Raw genomic sequence first — 22986 nt, 5'->3', positions numbered from 1 at the left:
CAAAAACCACCACCACTACTACTACTACCACTACCACTACTTCTACTACTGGAACTATTACTATGGTAATAATACCGCCCAGTGGAGACCCGGGTCATTGTTATTCGCAAATCCGCAAGCACTCTCGTGCTTGTCATGTGACGGACTAAACTGACTCAGGTCGTCGGGCTCGGTGATGTGGTTGATTGCGTGTCCTCGCACCCCGCTACTGGTTTTGTCACACGAGGCTATTTATGGGCGCCGTGACATAGCTGGCATAGTGTTGACTGCGGCGCCAAACTAAATTCCTAATACCGACGTTGTTACTACTACTCCGATGATTTTGGAGTCATTATGTATTGCTACGTTGTGATAGAGGACCATCGTGTATACAAACCCATTAAGTAAAGGAGCTTATATTACCCTCAATAAGCTCAATATTCATTTATTTATTTTGTCACACATGCACAATAAAGATGAAAATTCGTATCAGTATATCCACTAGTAGTCTTAAAGTTTCAGTTTCAAGTAAAAGAACACACTGACAGTCCTGCACCTGTCTAAATACATTATGAGTTAATCGAGAACGTGTGGCTATTCAGTAGCCATTCGGGTCACTGTACGGCCAGAGAGGGTACGTCGACTCTAGGCATTGACCGTGTTTGCCAATAAACAGTCGATATTCAAAAGGAGTGGGTCCATCTGGTTTAGAGATTGTAGAATAATATATTTAACAGGCAGTTGGTAAAGCTCGCGACATGTCGCTTGTCAGGGATTGTACTCATGGACCTATACACTGTTTATTGTATAAATAACACTGTTTTTTCCTACAACCCTTCTCTTATCAATATACTCTCTATATAAGTATACGTAAACGATATACTTGTTAAGGTGTCAGGTTTACGTAACAGCACATCCCTACTTTGCCATATATGTGATACTTAAAAATACTGTAACACTGAGTATACAACATGTAAATATTTACACAAATATATCATTATGAATATGTGAATGCGATTAATATAATCGATACGATAAAACATGGTCACGAGTCGTATACATTATTATGCATATATCCTCACAATTTTGTAATCTTCGATATTATTTTCTGTATGTACAGTCCGCATACAAGACCTACTCGAGACATGTTGCGACCAAAATGAACTTTTAGAGTTGAAGCATCACTGATAAAAGTGACGTAATGGTGAAATCCCTAATTTTCCCCTGCTATTTCAGGTGAACAATTGATTGCCTTTGCATGTGTTTGTGACGGGTGCCACCGGTGGTACAGGACACGCTCACCTTTTCGCGAACTATTTGATAGTGATTCACAGACACATGATTATGATATAATCTGACTCGTACAACAAACTCTTCTTTTTGCAGAGATTCTTATCCTTATGGAAATTGTTTTGTCGCTTATATTTTTATTTGATACATGTACTCGGGTAATTAAGATGATGACTTAGGGGTTACGTCGCATTCAGCAATATTCCTGTAATACCAACAGTCGATGTCACACATCATATCCATGTGAGAGACGAACCCAGTTCTTCGGCATGACCATCGAACGCGTTCTAACAACTGGGCCCCACTCGAATCTTAACCACTGACCCATGGTACTTCTAGATCTGTATTCAGTCGAATTACAATTTCACTATTAAAATTGTTGACATTTTCATCTACTTGTTTCAATAATATTCAATCAGTTGTGAGATTTTGAGCTTTGGATTACGTTTTACAACTATTGCTGACATAAGTGATGAGTAAATAATAATATAATAAAATATAAATATAAATATAAATAAAAATAAAAATAACAACAACAACAGTTCTTTCAATTTTCAATTACATAAAAATCGGTATATTTTCTTTAGTCCCTCAATTTATGTCCTTCTGGATATTTAACTAGCAAATATATACATTGTGTATTAGTCCTGTATGATTAAGCATGCACAATCATATCTTCAAAGTGAATATGACGCACCTGGTTAAACAGTACACACATTGCCATAGAGGTATGCAGTGCTTTATCACATTCATATTCAGACCCCGGTATACAGTGAATGTATGTGTGCATTTCATGTATGTAAATGAAGTCATTTATGACCATGTCAAAGTTTTATTCATGACAAATGTAACGATACAAAGCTTTTGAATGGAGTATACGTAGACAGACTGCGTCACTGTCTAACAAGAAACAAACGACTCAAGCGGTCGTTTCCATGCGATTCAGACATTTCGCACACACCCACAATACTTGATTCGAAATACAAAGTATTGAATGGACGACTGAACATGCAATTCCCAAACGTCATGGTTGCGTGATTGGAGATATTTTCGTTAGTAGTAGGTATGAGAACACCTTTAAGACTTAACAAACATTTTCTTTCTGCTTGAGACATCGACACAACTATACCTCCATGAGACTTAGCATTGTCGTGAGACATGCTACCATGTTCAAGGTATTAAAAGATGCCTTGTACGTGGACTTAACAAACAATATTCGAACTATACGAGATGAAAGTTTATGCAACAATAATTCACCTTGGCCTAAAAAGCCATAAAATTCCACTTTGGACAAAACAATACTAATTTTGGACTTAAGACGTGGGGAAATACAGTTGGTTAGACAAATATATTCAGATACTGCAATATCTTACAAAACAATAATTACAAAATAAAACAACAACCTGCTTTAGATATAATATTTATCGAGACACTCGATCCTATTACGTCAATACAGTATATACACGGACATAACATATATGACTATGAATATGATTATTATTGAAGAGAAAAACGTCAGATTTAAAGATTTATTGATAAATCAGATTTAAGAAGCATACACCACATACTATTGCAAGATCTCAACTGCTGTGTTATAACACAGTGTTACGTTGTGACAATACAGTACAAGGTCCAAGCTCTTCACTCACCTGACATACTGGCGGCCTGTGCAGAGGGAATCTGTAACACAAAACACAGAGATCAGCAACACTGGGAGGGTGGGGGCGAGGACACGTCATAGCTGGGCCACAGATAACAAGCGGTGACTATCTGGGATACCGTAGGCAGAGCTCGGAGTGATGTGGGATAGGGCGTGCGATCCATGTAGCACACGTGTACGTGGGTGTGGGTGGGGATACAATTGGGGTGGCGTGTTGTGTGAGGTGTTGGTGACAGATAAACCAGGGTCAGGGATACTAGAGTTACGGGCGATGGGTGTGGTGATGGGTGTGGTAGTCAAGATGAAAATGGAAAAGTTTTTTTTATGTTGACAGGGCTGATAACAGCCTCCGCCACAGACCAGAGCTAAAGGTGTGACAGTCTAATTATATTGAATGGGTTAGGGCTGGGACGGGTAACTCGGGTACTCAGGTCGGGTGGGTACTGAGTAGGACCCAGGTACCCACAGGACTACCAGGACTCATGGTTAGTCACGCGATATATTGTTTAATGACAAAAAGTATCTAAAACTCTATGTTTAAACTACAAGTCACTAATGTTCGCAGTTCTTCCTGACTACTACGCCCATTCCTTCTGACTTTTATATGTTTGAATGATAATCAAACTTCAGTCAACTTCAGTGTATCTGAACACATTTTACCAGAGCTACGGTCAAACTTTCCCCAATCGGACAGTTTGTACCTACCTCTTGAGACCAACAGTGGGTACCCGGGTAGGGTCGGGTAATAGAGGGGTGGGTACCCGGGTAGTAAATTTGGACTCGTCACAGCCCTAGAATGGGTGTATGACGGCATAGAATGACAACCTGCCCCAGAGTCCGGCAGAGAAGAAACACACACTTGGTACATGATTAAGGTCAATCATTACAGTGCCCAAAGATAAGGTTCACTTCGGCGCAGGTATTTTATGGCGACGAACAGGTAAGGTTGGTTTCTGGGGAATAGGTGGGGTTTTAAGGGTGAGTGACAAGGCAAGGGTAGAAAAAAAAGTAAACACATAATAATCAACTTACAGACAAGCGTTCGACAGAAACGTCCCTTTAATCGGAAGGACAGACGTACCCCACAGCCTATGTCGTATTCTAGGTTACACTATTTCTAGGCTGGGACAAATCCTGAAACTAATGTCACGATGACGTATGACATATTCGTGGCTGTAAATGATAAACTACAGCCCGAACTAGGGATACATATCATTCACAAACAATAAACAGCCGTATCATCAAAGCGTTGTTGATGACTTACGGCGTATAGGGTGTAAGGACACAGCCTCTACCGATCTTAAACTCCGAGTTACTGACTCACAGCGGCACGCCTAGCAGCCTGACTACGCCGATGGAGCAAATCTATAGAAGTCCTCATTGATACAAATATGTACAATATATCGATCGGTCTAAACAATAGCGGGCGTTTGTATAGCCGACTCGGCCTGTAGAATGCAAGTACGTTTCAAAGGCTGTGCAGTGTTCATTCTGCAATAATCAATTGAACATACATTAAAATGAAACTATTTATTATGAAACTGAATATCAAACTGACACAGTTCGTCACTGCTATATTTGCTGAAATTAATCATTTCTGGATTACCCGAGGATGGTGCTCTCAGTTTGTTCAGTATACCAGTACCAACATGAGGTATTAAATATCATTGCTGATTACGACGAAATAGGACTTAAAATAAAATAAAACATCAGACAACACATATTTGTTAAACAATAATTTTCAACCTACACCGTTGTTGTCTGATTGTGTGTCATCCTACCCTGTTGTCTGATTGTGTGTCACCCTACCCTGTTGTGTCTTATTGTGTGTCATCGTTCCCTGTTGTTGTGTCTGATTGTGTGTCATCGTACCCTCTTGTTGTGTCTGATTGTCTGTCACCCTACCCTGTTGTTGTGTCTGATTGTGTGTGACCCTACCCTGTTGTTGTGTCTGGTTGTGTGTGACCCTACCCTGTTGTGTCTGATTGTGTGTGACCCTACACTGTTGTGTCTTATTGTGTGTCACCCTACACTGTTGTGTCTGATTGTGTGTCACCCTACACTGTTGTGTCTTATTGTGTGTCACCCTACACTGTTGTGTCTGATTGTGTGTCACCCTACCCTGTTGTGTCTGATTGTGTGTCACCCTACACTGTTGTGTCTTATTGTGTGTCACCCTACACTGTTGTGTCTGATTGTGTGTCACCCTACCCTGTTGTGTCTGATTGTGTGTCATCCTACCTTGTTGTTGTCTGATTGTGTGTAACCCTACCCTGTTGTTGTGTCTGATTGTGTGTGACCCTACACTGTTGTGTCTTATTGTGTGTCACCCTACACTGTTGTGTCTGATTGTGTGTCACCCTACCCTGTTGTTGTGTCTGATTGTGTGTCACCCTACACTGTTGTGTCTGATTGTGTGTCATCCTACCCTGTTGAGTCTGATTGTGTGAACTACCCTGTTATTGTGTCTGATTGTGTGTGACCCTACCCTGTTGAGTCTGATTGTGTGTCACCCTACCCTGTTGTTGTGTCTGATTGTGTGTCATCGTTCCCTGTTGTTGTGTCTGATTGTGTGTCATCGTTCCCTGTTGTTGTGTCTGATTGTGTGTCATCGTTCCCTGTTGTTGTGTCTGGTTGTGTGTCACCCTACCCTGTTGTTGTGTCTGATTGTGTGTGACCCTACCCTGTTGTGTCTGATTGTGTGTGACCTACCCTGTTGTTGTGTCTGATTGTGTGTGACCCTACCCTGTTGTGTCTGATTGTGTGTGAACTACCCTGTTATTGTGTCTGATTGTGTGTGACCCTACCCTGTTGTGTCTGATTGTGTGTGACCCTACCCTGTTGTTGTGTCTGATTGTGTGTGACCTACCCTGTTGTTGTGTCTGATTGTGTGTGACCCTACACTGTTGTTGTGTCTGATTGTGTGTGACCTACCCTGTTGTTGTGTCTGATTGTGTGTGACCCTACCCTGTTGTTGTGTCTGATTGTTTGTGACCCTACCCTGTTGTTGTGTCTGATTGTGTGTGACCCTACCCTGTTGTTGTGTCTTATTGTGTGTCACCCTACACTGTTGTGTCTGATTGTGTGTCACCCTACCCTGTTGTGTCTGATTGTGTGTCACCCCACACTGTTGTGTCTGATTGTGTGTCATCCTACCTTGTTGTTGTCTGATTGTGTGTAACCCTACCCTGTTGTTGTGTCTGATTGTGTGTGACCCTACACTGTTGTGTCTTATTGTGTGTCACCCTACACTGTTGTGTCTGATTGTGTGTCACCCTACCCTGTTGTTGTGTCTGATTGTGTGTCACCCTACACTGTTGTGTCTGATTGTGTGTCATCCTACCCTGTTGAGTCTGATTGTGTGAACTACCCTGTTATTGTGTCTGATTGTGTGTGACCCTACCCTGTTGAGTCTGATTGTGTGTCACCCTACCCTGTTGTTGTGTCTGATTGTGTGTCATCGTTCCCTGTTGTTGTGTCTGATTGTGTGTCATCGTTCCCTGTTGTTGTGTCTGATTGTGTGTCATCGTTCCCTGTTGTTGTGTCTGGTTGTGTGTCATCGTACCCTCTTGTTGTGTCTGATTGTGTGTGACCCTACCCTGTTGTGTCTGATTGTGTGTGACCTACCCTGTTGTTGTGTCTGATTGTGTGTGACCCTACCCTGTTGTGTCTGATTGTGTGTGAACTACCCTGTTATTGTGTCTGATTGTGTGTGACCCTACCCTGTTGTGTCTGATTGTGTGTGACCCTACCCTGTTGTTGTGTCTGATTGTGTGTGACCTACCCTGTTGTTGTGTCTGATTGTGTGTGACCCTACCCTGTTGTTGTGTCTGATTGTTTGTGACCCTACCCTGTTGTTGTGTCTGATTGGGTGCCATCCTACCCCGTTGTGTCTGATTGTGTATCACCATACCCTGTTGTGTCTGATTGTGTGTCACCCTACCCTGTTGTGTCTGATTGTGTGTCACCATACCCTGTTGTTGTGTCTGATTGTTTGTAATCCTACCCTGTTGTTGTGTCTGATTGTTTGTCACCCTACCCTGTTGTGTCTGATTGTGTGTCACCATACCCTGTTGTTGTGTCTGATTGTGTGTCATCGTACCCTGTTGTTGTGTCTGATTGTGTGTCATCGTACCCTGTTGTTGTGTCTGATTGTGTGTCACCCTACCCTGTTGTTGTGTCTGGTTGTGTGTCACCCTACCCTGTTGTTGTGTCTGATTGTGTGTGACCCTACCCTGTTGTGTCTGATTGTGTGTGACCTACCCTGTTGTTGTGTCTGATTGTGTGTGACCCTACCCTGTTGTGTCTGATTGTGTGTGACCCTACCCTGTTGTGTCTGATTGTGTGTGACCCTAGCCTGTTGTTGTGTCTGATTGTGTGTGACCTACCCTGTTGTTGTGTCTGATTGGGTGTGACCCTACCCTGTTGTTGTGTCTGATTGTTTGTGACCCTACCCTGTTGTTGTGTCTGATTGGGTACCATCCTACCCCGTTGTGTCTGATTGTGTGTCACCATACCCTGTTGTGTCTGATTGTGTGTCACCCTTACCCTGTTGTGTCTGATTGTGTGTCACCATACCCTGTTGTTGTGTCTGATTGTTTGTAATCCTACCCTGTTGTTGTGTCTGATTGTTTGTCACCCTACCCTGTTGTGTCTGATTGTGTGTCACCCTACCCTGTTGTTGTGTCTGATTGTGTGTCATCGTACCCTGTTGTTGTGTCTGATTGTGTGTCATCGTACCCTGTTGTTGTGTCTGATTGTGTGTCACCCTACCCTGTTGTTGTGTCTGATTGTGTGTCATCGTACCCTGTTGTGTCTGATTGTGTGTGACCCTACCCTGTTGTGTCTGATTGTGTGTCACCTTACCCTGTTGTGTCTGATTGTGTGCCATCCTACACCGTTGTTGTCTGATTGTGTGTCATCCTACTCTGTTGTTGTGTCTGATTGTGTGCCATCCTACCCCGTTGTTGTCTGATTGTGTGTGACCCTACCCTGTTGTGTCTGATTGTGTGTCATCCTACCCCGTTGTTGTCTGATTGTGTGTGACCCTACCCTGTTGTGTCTGATTGTGTGTCATCCTACCCTGTTGTTGTCTGATTGTCTGTCACCCTACCCTGTTGTGTCTGATTGTGTGTCACCATACCCTGTTGTTGTCTGATTGTGTGTCATCCTACCCTGTTGTGTCTGATTGTGTGTCACCATACCCTGTTGTGTCTGATTGTGTGTCACCATACCCTGTTGAGTCTGATTGTGTGTCACCATACCCTGTTGTGTCTGATTGTGTGTCACCATACCCTGTTGTGTCTGATTGTGTGTCACCATACCCTGTTGTGTCTGATTGTGTGTCACCATACCCTGTTGAGTCTGATTGTGTGTCACCATACCCTGTTGTGTCTGATTGTGTGTCACCATACCCTGTTGAGTATGATTGTGTGTCACCATACCCTGTTGAGTCTGATTGTGTGTCACCATACCCTGTTGTGTCTGATTGTGTGTCACCATACCCTGTTGTGTCTGATTGTGTGTCACCATACCCTGTTGTGTCTGATTGTGTGTCACCATACCCTGTTGAGTCTGATTGTGTGTCACCATACCCTGTTGTGTCTGATTGTGTGTCACCATACCCTGTTGTGTCTGATTGTGTGTCACCATACCCTGTTGAGTCTGATTGTGTGTCACCATACCCTGTTGTGTCTGATTGTGTGTCACCATACCCTGTTGTGTCTGATTGTGTGTCACCATGCCCTGTTGAGTCTGATTGTGTGTCACCATACCCTGTTTTTCTTTGCAGATTATGTGTCACCAAGACCTGTTATTGTGGATCGTTGCTCATGATGTCAATCACTGGTTTGCCTATACCAGACACGAGTATGTTCAGGCCGCCGTGATATAGCTGAATATTGCTCAGTGCGGCTTTATACAATATTCCCTAAAGTACTAAACATATCATCAGTCCCGTACTGGTTGTAAAAAAATGACCGATTAAATAACACAGAGGCAATGTGAAGTGGCAGATTAAAAAAACAAAGGACAAAGTTGTCATACACATATCAAATCTCACGGAGGTGACATCAACTGTCAATCCCAGAAGGACCGTCAGTGTAATGTTCCACCATAAACCACTCCAGTACACCGGAAGCCACGCATGCGTATTTCGTAAAGCTATTAGCTTACAGGGAAATCTAACAAGCAATTATATATGTTTTTCAGGTCCCCATATGAGGTAATTATAATACAGTCGAACTTCGTTGTTTCGAACTTGGATGTGTCGAATTCCCGGTTGTCTCGAACTCATTTGGGAGTCCCAAGTATCCAAATTAAGTTTTAACATTTTTCTGATGTTTCGAGCCCTGGAAAACTCGAACTATTTTCCAGGTCTCCAAGAGTTCGACACAACGAAGTTCGACTGTAGTTACTAGTTACGAAATAGAGTACAATGTAATTGAAATCCGAACTTATAGCAAACTGTCAAAGCTTCTAACACATAAAACTGCTACTTAGAAGAGACATTGCTTCAGTTTTGACAAGGCAATTTATTCTTCAATCTCACCTCACGGTTTATTACATAAATGTGCGTGTTAAAACATATTGTCGTTGTTATGACTTGTTACACACATAACACTGTCTTAAACCTAGTGCACAAACCTAACGGTATCCAGGAGTGCGAGAGTATCAGCATAGGTCTTAATTTTGAGTGTGGGTTTTGGTTTAACGCCGCTTTTCAGTTGTATGACGGCCTGTCACCTTGACGTGGGAGGAAAGTGATGCAGGTCTCAGACGTGAAGATTCCGGGGTAGAATGGGTCTTCAGCAACCGATGCTTGCCGTAAAAGGCGACTATGCTTGTCGTAAGAGGCGACTAACGGGATCGGGTGGTCAGGCTCGCTGACTTGGTTGATGCATGTGACCGATCCCGATTACGTGGATCGATGCTCATGATATTAATCACTGGATTGTCTGGTCCAGACTCGATTATTTACAGACCGCCGTCATATAGCTGGAATATTGCTGAGTGCGGCGTTAAACAACAAACCAACCAACCAACCTTCGTGACCAAACTACACCAACTCTCAAATCCGCGAATGACCTGTCATTTAAGTTGACACAGACAACGAATGTACAATGACCACACTGTAACGACATGGACCTTCCGTCGGTCAGACCGTATCCGACATAGTGCAGCAAGACGTTATATTGTGGTCAGGCTGTACACCATAGAACCATCCCTTGATCAATGAGTGCTAATCCTGCAGACCCGGTGGCACGTTGCTCCAGAATGTCAACACACCAGCAGACACACACAGGAATCTCTCTTCGGATATGTTTTCCGAGTCTGGGAGAATTGACAGGTTTTGGAAATGTCTTCCAAAAGCGTTTTTCGCTGAAATCAATGGTGGCCAAATATTGAGTGTGTGAATGCACGGTCTTGTGAAATGAATTGGATGAGCACCCCAAAAATTCTTCTTAATTCCCACAGCGCCCGTTCCGTCACGTCATAGTCTTAATACACCGTAAGGCGCTTCGTGATCATGTTTGAATTCTGGGCCATTCTCTACTCCCTATAGTGACCTGGAACTTAGCTTAATGAAACCGTAAAATAATAAGCTGACAGGCCATATAAACAGTTTTCTCGTCACTGGGCAAAGTATCGTTCTTGTCGACCCTTTGAATGCTAATGTCGCTTATTAAGGAGTGAGTGAGTGAGTGAGTATGGTTTTACGCCGCTTTTAACAATATTCCAGCAATATCACGGCGGGGGACACCAGAAATGGGCTTCACACATTGTACCCATGTCAGGAATCGAACCCGGGTCTTCGGCGTGACGAGCGAACGCTTTAACCACTAGGCTACCCTACCGCCCCGCTAATAAATGAGGCCGCAGTGGGTATGAAATGCTAACACAATGAGTTCCCAATTTAGGTTTAGAGGTTAGACAAAATGTATTGTCCTAAAATTTCAATAGGACATCAGTTCCGTAAAAACTTGACATAAGTATGGAATCCTTGAAGGGACATTACCACAGCGCGACATTTTGGCCATTTGTCGCATTGTCGCATTGTCGCATTGTCGCTCTTTCAAAAACAAGTGTCAAAATAAACCAAGCGCGCGCGACAATGCGACAACGCGACAATTCGACAAATGGCCAAAATGTCGCGCTGTGGTAATGTCCCTTCTAGGATGCCATACATAAGAGATGGCCGGATATAACCGCATTAACAGTATACCGGAGTAATGTGTTGCTGCACATGGTTAATAAAGTTCGTAAATGATTTTCTATCTGAAGTTCATGTTATGCTGCAGTCACACATTATCATTATCATAGAATGTAACACGTAAAGTAATGTTGCTTCATGTTTGTCTTTGTTTGTTTGTTGTTTAACGCCGCACTCGGGATTATTCCAGCTATATGACGGCGTTCTGTAAATAATCAAGTATGGACCAGACAACCCGGTGATTGACAAGCATCAAGGGGAGGACAACATTAACAGAGATACGCACCCGGATGTTGGCGTGATTAACTTTTCCTGAAGGTCGACCCTCACGCCTTGAAAAACGTCTGAGGCTGGTCTAAGGGCAATGTTTACATAAATCACGAGTACTTTCACCAGAATGTCATGGGCGGTCATAAAGGTCAGCTGTCAGTTTACGAGCACAGAAAGGGAGTGAATTGGATAGTTGTTGTTTTACGCCGCATTCAGGAATATCCCAGCCACATCACTGCGCATGTCAATACTCGAATCTTGGTCAGACAAATCAGACGTCGGGGTACATTGACACACAACTAGCCAAGTCACAAATTTATCATTAACTTCAGACGGCTTTGACGCCAAGCAAGGGAAATCCAGAATCCAATAGTTGAGGTAGACATATACACAGGTTATGTCTGAGGACAGAAGTCAGAAGTAAGTAATCACGTAGAATATAGATTTTTTATATTGGCAATCTACCTGAGAGTCGGGCGGTCAGACAAATACAGACTGTCAGGCATGTAAAGCAGACCCACAGACGTGTAAAGCAGACCCACAGACGTGTAAAGCAGACCCACTGACGTGTAAACCAGACCCACAGACGTGTAAACCAGACCCACAGACGTGTAAACCAGACCCACAGACGTGTAAACCAGACCCACTGACGTGTAAACCAGACCCACAGACGTGTAAACCAGACCCACAGACGTGTAAACCAGACCCACAGACGTGTAAACCAGACCCACAGACGGCCTGGAAAATACAGACTAAGCTGGCCTCACACACAGGGGCGGTGGGGTAGCCTATTGGCTGAAGCATTTGCTTGTCCCGGGTTCTATTCCCCACATGGGTACAATGTGATTTGATATTGCTGGAATATTGCAAAAAGCGGCGTAAAAACATACCCACTAACACGCAGAAGCTGCCAATTTAAGTCCGGTCAAACAGGTAGATAATGGGAATCGATTTTCACTATCGAGTAAGTCCTTTTCATTGGGATTCTCACCGTTCTCCCAAATCCCTCCTTTTCAGGCACATGTGCATCAGTGTTGACGCCTGCCCTTACTATATACAAGATGCCTACATATCGACCAGTGACGCTCATCCAAGATACATCTCACACTAGTAAGCACACGTCGTAACGTTATCGAACATTTCATTAGGGTGTGCAGTGCACAGGCCTGTACTAGCTGACACGTCTATAGATGATCCTTATTAACGCGTTTCTTGTTATGAAAACTCGGTATGATATCTCCATCCCTGACTCCACACGTTCTTGACAGAAGTGTTAATTATATACTTGTTCGACGGCTCCACATGCTCCTATTAATTATCGGATGTTCTTGATGGAGCCAATCACTCCCGCAATCTGACACGCCTGCTTTTTATGTTGTTTCGAGTGACATTTCTTATAGATTTCAAAAGATGGTAAAATGTCAAATTAATTTCATTTAATGGTTCTTAGAGCCGAACTTTAAAAAAATCAAAGCCCGCCATTGAACTTTGTATTTCCCCGGGGGCAAATCACAAGCACCGGTGTGCATACATTAAATTCTATAACGTAAACGATCTACACCACCTATGGGGGTGACTATTAATAAATCTGAGTTGTAGAATGAGAAATCTTTGCATATTTGAAAAAGTCTACTTCATGTTCGCAGAATATAGTCTTGTGAACGGTTTTGTTATCTACTTGGGGTTAGAATGTATGATGTAGTTTTGCAAAACGTTATCGTTAAGATAGGCGTAACTAAATATTCAACCTGAAGTATATGCAGACTCGCCATTAGATGGTATTTAATTGGATGTATTTGACGCATAGCTCCGTCTCGGGCTCAACACACAACTTAGGTTATATAATACGTCGTATACCGTAATATCTTATCGAACAAAGTCTCAAATTATGTTCTTACACAAGTTTCACTTTCATGTTTTGTTCTAAAATAAAACGTTTCCTGAGTCATAAATTCTTTCTACACCAAGTCCAAGTTTAATAACACCCCACCCATCCCTCCCCTCCCGACCTGCTCAACCCAACCACCTCCTTTTCAACCAAACACGCCCATACACTATGTCCAAAACACATTACCGGTATTACTGAGTAATAATTTTTTTGCAATTCAGCTTCATAAATCATTTCCCAAAAGGGCCCAGGTCAATAAAACACTCGCTCTGGACAAGACAACGTGTGTTATAAGTACGGCCGTGCTCTACATATCGACGTAAGTGAGTCGACGTCTTCAAATCACCAGGTACACAGCAGGATGGCTCTTTTCACAGTCAGTACTCACTGATCCGAGAAAGTAGACTTTACTGCGGGCGAGGCCACATCCTGGTAGATACACTGATATGGCTAGCTGGTAGGTATATAGGTTTACGTCACGCAACAAGCTTCAGATGCAGCCTTGCAGTGTCCATTGAGGACAGGTACACCAGCTCATACCGTATGGCGTACATCTCTGGTACAACGCAGTACTTTTGACTTAAACAGACACTACATCCGGCATTAAATAGAGGGAAGCGTGACTGTCCTACAGACGTCCTATATACCATATCAGTCCATGTGACCCCGGTTACTTTTGACAGTCAGTATTAAGTATGTCTGCCATGTGTATTGATGAGTTTCATCCTGCGGGCATATTCCTGATCAATTGGTTTTTTTGGACAGGTTGACATACACATGTACCTCCTGAGATGCCGTTGCTGTCTTTGAGTATCAGTTTGATAATTTTCTACAGTAAATGCTGAAATAACTGATTTGACCTTAGGTTTTAAATAAGAAGTAGGGCTCGATGTGATGTGAAAAAAGTGTATATTTTGAAGCAGTGACCGAAAAAAGGTTTCTAATTTCTCTTAAGAACAGTAAACCATCTTCAAATATGACCGTCATGCTAAGCGATCTATATGCGGTGGGATCTGGTGTTATGCGGTTTACAGTAAATTCATGTAATATCCCTACTCCATTGCTGCCTGATATATTATGTCGGTAGACAAACATCTAGTCTCTGAAATGAACCTGTTTTACCGAAAAAACAGTTGTTAAATTACAGACTGAGTAATAAAATTTAATCAAAAGGAACCAAGAGACTTTCTTCATTTTCCGAAATCTAGACTTGCACAAATATTATAGACTTGCATGAGCTTTATTGGATATATTTGTTTCAGGGTCTGTATGACAGACTGTTATGTCGGTAGCGGAATACGCCGAGTGGAATCGAGTGGAGCCGAGTGTAGCCGATTGTTTCAGGTCCCAGTCACTGGCTTTCATGAAGGTAACGTTCGGGAACATTTTGCCTGAGTAAAGCTGACATTCCCTGACACTGCATGACATGATTGCAGTTTCATGTTCTACTGATGTCTACACACACACAAACTGCGTTAATAAAGCAAAGATGACATTAATAACTCTTTACAAGATTGGATCGTCCAAGCGCTGTACATTAGTTTTAGATGACATAGTTTATGTGTATTACAAAACGTATTGCAAAGAGGTGAAGACAGCGTTAGTATCCATATATCCATCAAGAAATACATTGTACATATACATACAATAGTACAAGTACAGCATGCTTGTCGAAAGAGGCGACTAACGGGTCAGGGCGGTCAGGCTTGGTGGCTTGGTTGATGCATGTAATCGTATTCCAATTGCGTGGATCGATGCTCATGATGTCAATCACTTGATTGTGTGGACCAGACTCAACTATTTACAGACCGCCGTCATATGGCTGGAATATTGCTGAGTTAAACAACAAACAAACAAACAAACAAACAAACAAACAAACACGCCTAGGAAACGTTACTCGGGGCAGCTAATTTCGGCGCCTTAGAAGATTGCCCTTACAAGCCCCCGTCCGCCATTACGACGATTAAACGAATGGTACATGCATCCTTATTGTTGACGTGGCAGGTGATACCCATGTGATTAACTGTCCACATCAACATACCACCAGTGCATCTGGGTGCACACTGCACAAGGGACGTAACTTCGAAATAAATGTGTGAGTGAATGTTGTTTAATGCCGCAGTCCGCAGCATCACAGATAAACTACCGGTCAAAAGAAAGTACACACTTAAAAATTGGATCAACAAAAATATCACAAGCGTTATGAAAACGTGACTAGCCTAAAAACAGTCGCGGACACACCGCAAACTTAGGGTCCACAACACAACCATGATACCCGCATCAAACACATCACCAGCGAATAACCATTTCTGGGTTGTTTCATATCTAGACACCATCAATCATGGGTAGAGACTGTCTTGTGCTCGGCAGCTTATGTCACGGAGGACTTTGAATCTCATCCAGGCAGATAACCAGACAACGATCAATGTCATTCCGACTCCACCACATGCAGTTAGCCAAGATTGACTACCCAATTTCCCAGATAGTCGGCTTGAGATAACACGGAGTAGCTGGTTGGTTAAAACAAACACAAGAAAACACAAGCATGCACGAGCAGTATGAATACATTTAGCAACAAGACCATGTCCACATCGTCAGGGTCTGTTACCTTCGAAATCCCCTATTATTGTTAAGTATGTGAATTCCTTGTCCGGGCCCATATAAATAGACCTTTGTGAAACAGGACTCTTCAAAGGAGCATTTATGACATATCAACACAGAATATGCGAGATGAATATGATTATTCATAATCTTGTTTGAATACGCTCAGCGTGGGGTACTGGCTGGTAACAAGCTCGAACATTCCATCCGTTGTATGAACTATCTGCGTGTATAGAGCCCTTGTCCCCAACAGACGGATGTAACGTGTTGACAAGATAAATATAATATTCTGTTGTGATACTCTCCTTCTCTATACAGTTGAACACTGCATAGCGTCGAACTCTATGTCGAATTCTGTTGTGTCGAATTGTTTTTGTCTCGAACATATTTTGTTGTCCCAAATAACAAAGCATGTACACCATTGTCCTGCTAAGTCGAAGTGAAACTGTGATCATGACGTGCATCTCCTTGAAAAAACAACTTAACTGTGTCATTTATAATGCTTGTATTAATAAGTAAACCCTTTATTGCTTGTTTAAGGATGAACTTTTCTGTGCTGTAATTCACAGTAATTCACTTTCATTGTGATTCTTTTGTTAAAGTATCTATTTATCCAAAAGCAAAGGACTTCATATTGGCAGAGAAATGGGATGGCAGATTTATATTGACCAACGCTCCCAATAACAAATTGGGGTTTCCCTATGTTTGGGTGATCCTGTAAATAATTTGATTCTGCTAATCATTTGGCACTATTTGACAAACGAGGCGATTTACTCAAACACTGTATTCATACGCGGTTTCCAACAGTCACTTCATTCAGCGAAATTACGTCTTAAACATCGAATCGGATTAATATATTTTAGGAATAATATTATATGATGAAGAGTATTACCCTTGTGTGCTTCTGTACGATATATATCAATATTAGGAATAACAATATATATTATACACAAAAATATGTATTCCTTATATATGATATTTCGGAAACTATGAATCTCTACAACTGGCATTCTGTTCTCCGGTTCCGTGGTCCCAGGGTAGAGCGTCTGCCCGGAGTGCGGGAGTTCACGAGTTCGATTCCCGGCGGTGTCATACCAAAAGAGCTGACATGTTTGATGCATGTCATCGATCCCATTTGCGTGGATCGATGCTCATGATATTAATCACTGGATTGTCTGGTCCAGACTCGATTATTTGCAGACCGCCGTCATATAGCTGGTATATTGCTGAGTGCGGTTAAACAACAAACCAACCAACCATACCAAAAGATGTTAAAATATGGTACTTGTTGTTACCCTGTTGTTAAGGGGTTAAAACAAGGACTGGTCGGGTCGGAGTCAGTATACTATGTCTGAGTGGGGTATACGTGTTCAACAGTGGCATGGTATCTCAGTGGGCTAGCGCTATAGACTCGGCATTAGTCCGGACTAGTACAAGCAGACACACACACACACACACACACACGTGCAAGCACGTCGCTATATTCGTGCTATAATCTTGTACGCGACGTTAAACCCCATATCACCCAACACCACCTTTGTGCCATATTTAGAAGCAACATTAAAAGTAAACACACTGAGTGTGTATCAAAATCTTTCAAAAGAATGTAAACGTTGATAAAACCTACATCTTCCTGGTTATAGGTTTCCACGCCTTTACTGACGTCGTATTTAATTTGACACCTGCCATATTTGGGTGTGTAGAAACATTTGTTTTGCCTTAGAGAGATGCGTCAGGCAGTTCTATTATATTACTTCTCAGTGCTGGAAAATGTTTTCCTCAGGAAAGAATGCTGAACAAACTCGTCACTCAATCAACCCACTCGCTATGACGTCAGAATCGTATTTCAGTCACAGGCGATAGCTAGCTTCCTATAACATTAAGTTCTGCTAAGTTTTGTTTGTTTGTTGATGAACGCTGTACTCAGCAATATTCCAGTCTGTGAAAAGTAATGTCTGGACCAGACAATCCAGTCATTGACATCATGAGCATCGATCCACGCCATTGGGATAGATGACATACATCAACCACGTCAGCGAGCCTGACCACCCGATCCTGTAATATTGCTGATTGCGGCGTTAAACAACAAACCAAACCAAAAAAAATGATAATCGTTACACGCCGTATTCGCAATTTTCCAGTCTTATCAGTCTTTTAGCACAAGCTATCCCATATCTCATGCTATACGCGTGTAGTGCTTGAAGGCGTTCAAAATGTACCATTTATTCTTGAGAACTACAGTTTTGATTATGTTTAGAAATGTATGCTTCTTCAGTCCTTTGTGCGCTACTTCGTAAGACGACAGTTGAGCTATGTGACCCATGATGTAACGTTATCCGTCAATCACGTCACTTTCAATGGATGAAGAAAGTGAGTTCTGTCGAGAACAATTCTGGTCTTGTGGACAAAAAAAAGCAAGCACGTTTCAGCCAATCATAACACAGAAACGTATTAGGAAAAGATGTCCTTGACCTTCCTGTTCATGTCAGAAATAAAGAAAAAACGTGTCTTAATATCGAATCCTAATCTCTTACACGACGGCCTGTGGTTTATCAGAGGGCAGGATTCCCCTTGACATAATCTGGTGTATTTCTAGACAAGCTCCGTCGCGCTAGTCTCTTTACAGCGTAAGTGCGTCCCATGCACCTTGGTTGACGCAGTAGAAATAGAGCGAGGCTGACAGGGGTATAACTTGGGATAATAAGAACTCTGACTCATCGCTCTAATACAATATTGGAGGAAGAACATCATACTGAATAAAACACTGTCACTTGGTAAGCCTATTCCATGAATATATCGCGTAGGGTCATTAACCAAGCTACCCCGGAGGACCGGGGTTAGAACAGGTCCCTTTTTCTGGTCGTTCGCGATGACCAGTTTGGATGGCTCGGTGATTTATTTGACTGATCGCGAGTCATCGTATCCCGACGGAGCGGGTTGTTGCTCATGATATCAATGGGTACAATGTGTGAAGTACATCTCTGGTGTCCCCCGCCGTGATAGTGCTGGAATATTGCTAAACGCGGCGTAAAGCCATACTCACTACATCTACAAGCAGTGAGGCTTGCGTGGTATGAGAAATAACATGTGAAAGACGTTAAAATGGATCGGATGTCCACAAAGGTCGTTCAACATCGACCGGGGACACATTCTGCCCTGGTGATGAGTGTCAAGGTATCAATGTTAAACGTCTTGTTTGCCTAAACCGACCTTTAAAGTTTACATACATACACACGCACACGCATACGCATACGCGCACACACACACATACTTATATATAGGTACATAAGACATATATATATAATACACACACACATTTAATAGCAGACAATATTTCAAAGGAATGGTCATGTGACTTCACAGAAACGGTATATGCCACAATAACAATAAAATTTGATTCGTCACATCTGTTGACTGAACGTTCATTATTATTCGCCACGGTGTCAAAGAAACCAGCTGTCTCCACATCCTTGAGGACAGCATCTACTGCTTCCATCCACAACAACCACAACACCCTCGGATTTCGATACCGGGCTAGACTGCTGGACACAGAACTGTCGAAATTGACAGCACGGGCTGTTTTGGGTTTGAAGGTTCCCCGCCCTCCCCATCCCCCACCCCCTAAGCGTTCTGGATGTATGGTTCGATGCGTTTTGACTTTAACCCACAGTGACGCAACAGCCGAAGACGAGGTAAAATTGCTTAATGTTCAATGCATTCTCTGTACAATCATCTTATAAAGCCAGCCCCTGGGCCTATTACACCTCGAGTCCTGTTCAGTCTATTGTGGCGGTCGATATGGTGAAAGCAACTTGCTGTCTAAGCTTCAAGCTTGAATGATCAACAGCACTCCCCATTTCAGTATAATACGCGAAACCTGCTTATCTGGCTTAGTGAGACCCGTTCAAGCTAGTCGCACCCCAAACCTATGGCTGGGGCATTCATGCATAATTCTGTGTTTGATATATGATGCCTTTGGTTAGAAAACAACTGTCGGAGTCATGTCATCCATCTGACCCCGAATTCGATGTCAACTAAACCCCACTCCTCCAGTGAAATATATATGCACCCCTCGCCCATTTCGCTACCAATGTTCCTCGATATAAGGTGCAATATATCACATATGATACTGTCTAGAAGTAGAAAAGACATGGACACCGCTGTATGCAGGAGCGTGTGGTATGAATAATTGACAGAACCGGTTTTCCATTGCCGTGTACATTGAGTCTACGGTCAGACATATAGACACTATGGAGACGCGGTGTTATGACCGCTCCAGACTCACGGTAGTTGCTTGTAGGAAAGAATGCATTTATCAATCAATATATTTCTGTATGGTCCTGAGACCTCTACAGCTACAGTTCCCAAAACGAACATCAGATGATAACGATAGCCGATAGCGTAAAACAGAAGCTGAAATACGATTACTTACCTATTCGGGTGAATGACAGGTGTTTGACGAAGTGTGCAGTGTACCCGTTTCAGATAGATGTAGATTTCAGAACTGGTCACGTGACGTCACAGATGATCGACCCCCGGCCACGTGGTATGCTATGGGAGGGCGGTAGCTCAAGTATTTCAACAGCCTGCGTAAACCCGGCATTCAAATGCAACAACTCTCCTGTTGTTGAGGTGTGGGTCACAGTTGGTCTAACCCATTACCAGAGGGAGCAATAAAGTGACGTGTTATATTCGTGTTTTAGCTAAAGGGTAGCATGTACTTCCTTCTTAATAACCTTGTTCGATTATGGTGACCCGGGCGCATAGCTCGAGCCTTTTATGGATATGTTGTTGAACGTGTTCGTGAATGCGGAACAGAAATCGTATTAAAATGGTGAGTATTGGGAAGACCAGCTTAACTGCTTCAATACTGACATGAAATGTAGATGTGCGAGTAAGTGAGTGAGTATGGTTTTACGCCGCTTTTAGCAATATTCCAATTGCGTGGGTCGATGCTCATGACGTCAATCACTGGATTGTCTGGTCCAGACTCGATTATTTACAGACCGCCGTCATATAGCTGGAATATTGCTGAGTGCGGAGTTAAACAACATACAAACAAACAAAAACCACCACCACCACTACTACTAGTACTACTACTACTACTACTACTACTACTAAACAAATTAAAAACCTAGTGTATTCAGATTCACATCGGCATGCGGTATTTTTTGTCAGCCTCAGTTCACAGTTTTCTACAGAAACATTGGCTATATTAGCGTTCACTCAGTGTTTTAATTGGTTTGACTTACTGTTATTAATCAGTAAATTGTACTCAAAAAGCTACATAACTGGACACAAAACCGTCACTTGAAAATCATATAAAACAAGAGTGATCTCCCTTGCGGAATTACCAGATTTAGCTCCCTCACTCCTAAACATCAGCTGTACGACTTATTCCCGTCTCACTGTAGATGTGATATACGCATGCGCAAAGTTGAATTAATTGGAAAGTAGTTTGAAGACGTAAATAAATAATTATGATGTATGTTTGTTTATATTTATCTATGTGCATTCATGTTTGCCCTTATTATGTAAAGTTACGTGTAAAAACTTTAATAAAAATATCCCTAAAACATACGTGTAACACTGTCTGTACCTCCTGTGTCTTTTAAAGGGACGTCAATTTAATCCGCCCGGTAATCGTCATTAATCCTGCATTACAGCAATTAGCCTCCACCGCCATGACATCACATTCAAGTTAAGTCGACATAAAATGCCACCCAAAAATGTTTACTTTTGACCGATTGACACTTTTTTCGTGTTTTGGCAAGGGCGATAATGCGACAATGTCCCTTGTAGTATTCCATAATAATTATTGTCGGCATGACGTGAATGAACCGTAGCGTTGTCACGTGAATTATCTCTACACGTACCAGTAAATAATTACGTCTGTAAGCGTCTGTAGGCGGCGTTTCCGGGCTAACGGGATCGGGAGTAGCGAAGTATCACTGTGTTTACTTTTACTCACTTATCAGGGGAAAACTCGCTTAAGTCTTAGTGATTAGGGTTAAATCCCGGATAATCCCGATTTTAGATCCCTAAGGAGACTTTGGATAGCATTTTTATAGACGCGAATTAAAAAACCGAAAAAGGAAAACCGATAACCTGACGATGAGAGCGTATTGAGTAGGTATACTTAGTGTAAGTTGAATAGGACTTAATGCATGAAAATCTAAGCCATCTTAAGACTATCCAGAGTCTATGTTGGAGCCTGGTAGTTACGATCGCCTTAGCGCTAAGATCGTTTTGTGTACGGGGCCTGTTCCTGTACAGCTTATAGTAACACTATCAGTGATGAACTACAAATGATTATTATCATATGTATTTTGTTTGATTTGAATTGTATATTCTGATAAATGAAGAATAAAGGAGTCATCTACACAATCACACGCAACTGCTTTCCAACAGAATAATGTTTATTGAACACTTTTCGCAGCACAGTAAGTGAGCAAGTGAATGTTGTTTAACGCAGCAGTTAACAACAAACCAGCCATATCACGACTGTCTGTAAATAATTGAATCTGGACCAGACAAACCAGTGGCTGAACACACGATCCATGATCCATGATCCATGATCCACGAAGACATGCAATCAGCCAAGCAGTGCTCAAAGTAGCTTCTTGCTCTCTAGCCAAATGCCAGTAATTGGGGCTAGTAACATTTCCGTTAGGACTGGGACGAGTCTAAATTTACTACCCGGGTACCCACCCCCTATAACCCGACCCTACCCGGGTACCCGCTGTAGGTCGCAAGAGATACGTACAAACTGTCCGATTGGGAAAAGTTTGACCGTAGCTCTGGTAAAATGTGTTTAGATACATGTATGAAACGATCTGGTGAATACACTGAAGTTGACTGAAAATTTTATTTTTATTCAAACATGTAAAAGTCAGAAAGAATGGGCGTAGTAGTCAGGAAGAACTGCGAACATTAGTGACTTGTAGTTTAAACATAGAGTTTTAGATACTTTTTGTCATTAAACAATATATCACGTGACTAACCATGAGTCCTGGTAGTCCTGTGGGTACATGGGTCCTACTCAGTACCCACCCGACCCGAGTACCCGAGTTACCCGTCCTAGCC

At 42.4% G+C, this 22986-nt stretch overlaps 1 protein-coding gene across 1 annotated transcript in view; it reads right to left on the bottom strand.

The window, feature by feature from the left end:
* The window catches only part of LOC124140129 (gelsolin-like protein 2), a 36175-nt gene extending 15655 nt beyond the window's left edge, over positions 1-20520 (bottom strand). The window contains exons 1-2 of the mRNA XM_046507518.2: positions 20333-20520; positions 2919-2949 (exon numbers count right to left, since the gene is read on the bottom strand). Of these exons, the coding sequence (XP_046363474.1) occupies positions 2919-2925 (7 nt within the window). The 5' untranslated portion in view covers positions 2926-2949; positions 20333-20520. The remainder of the gene's footprint in view (positions 1-2918; positions 2950-20332) is intronic.
* Positions 20521-22986: the final 2466 nt, after the last annotated feature.

This window comes from Haliotis rufescens, unplaced genomic scaffold (assembly GCF_023055435.1).
Source record: "Haliotis rufescens isolate VD_foot unplaced genomic scaffold, xgHalRufe1.0.p SCAF_23, whole genome shotgun sequence".
Taxonomy (NCBI): Eukaryota; Metazoa; Mollusca; class Gastropoda; order Lepetellida; family Haliotidae; genus Haliotis; species Haliotis rufescens.
This window is presented reverse-complemented; position numbering and strand designations above follow the sequence as displayed.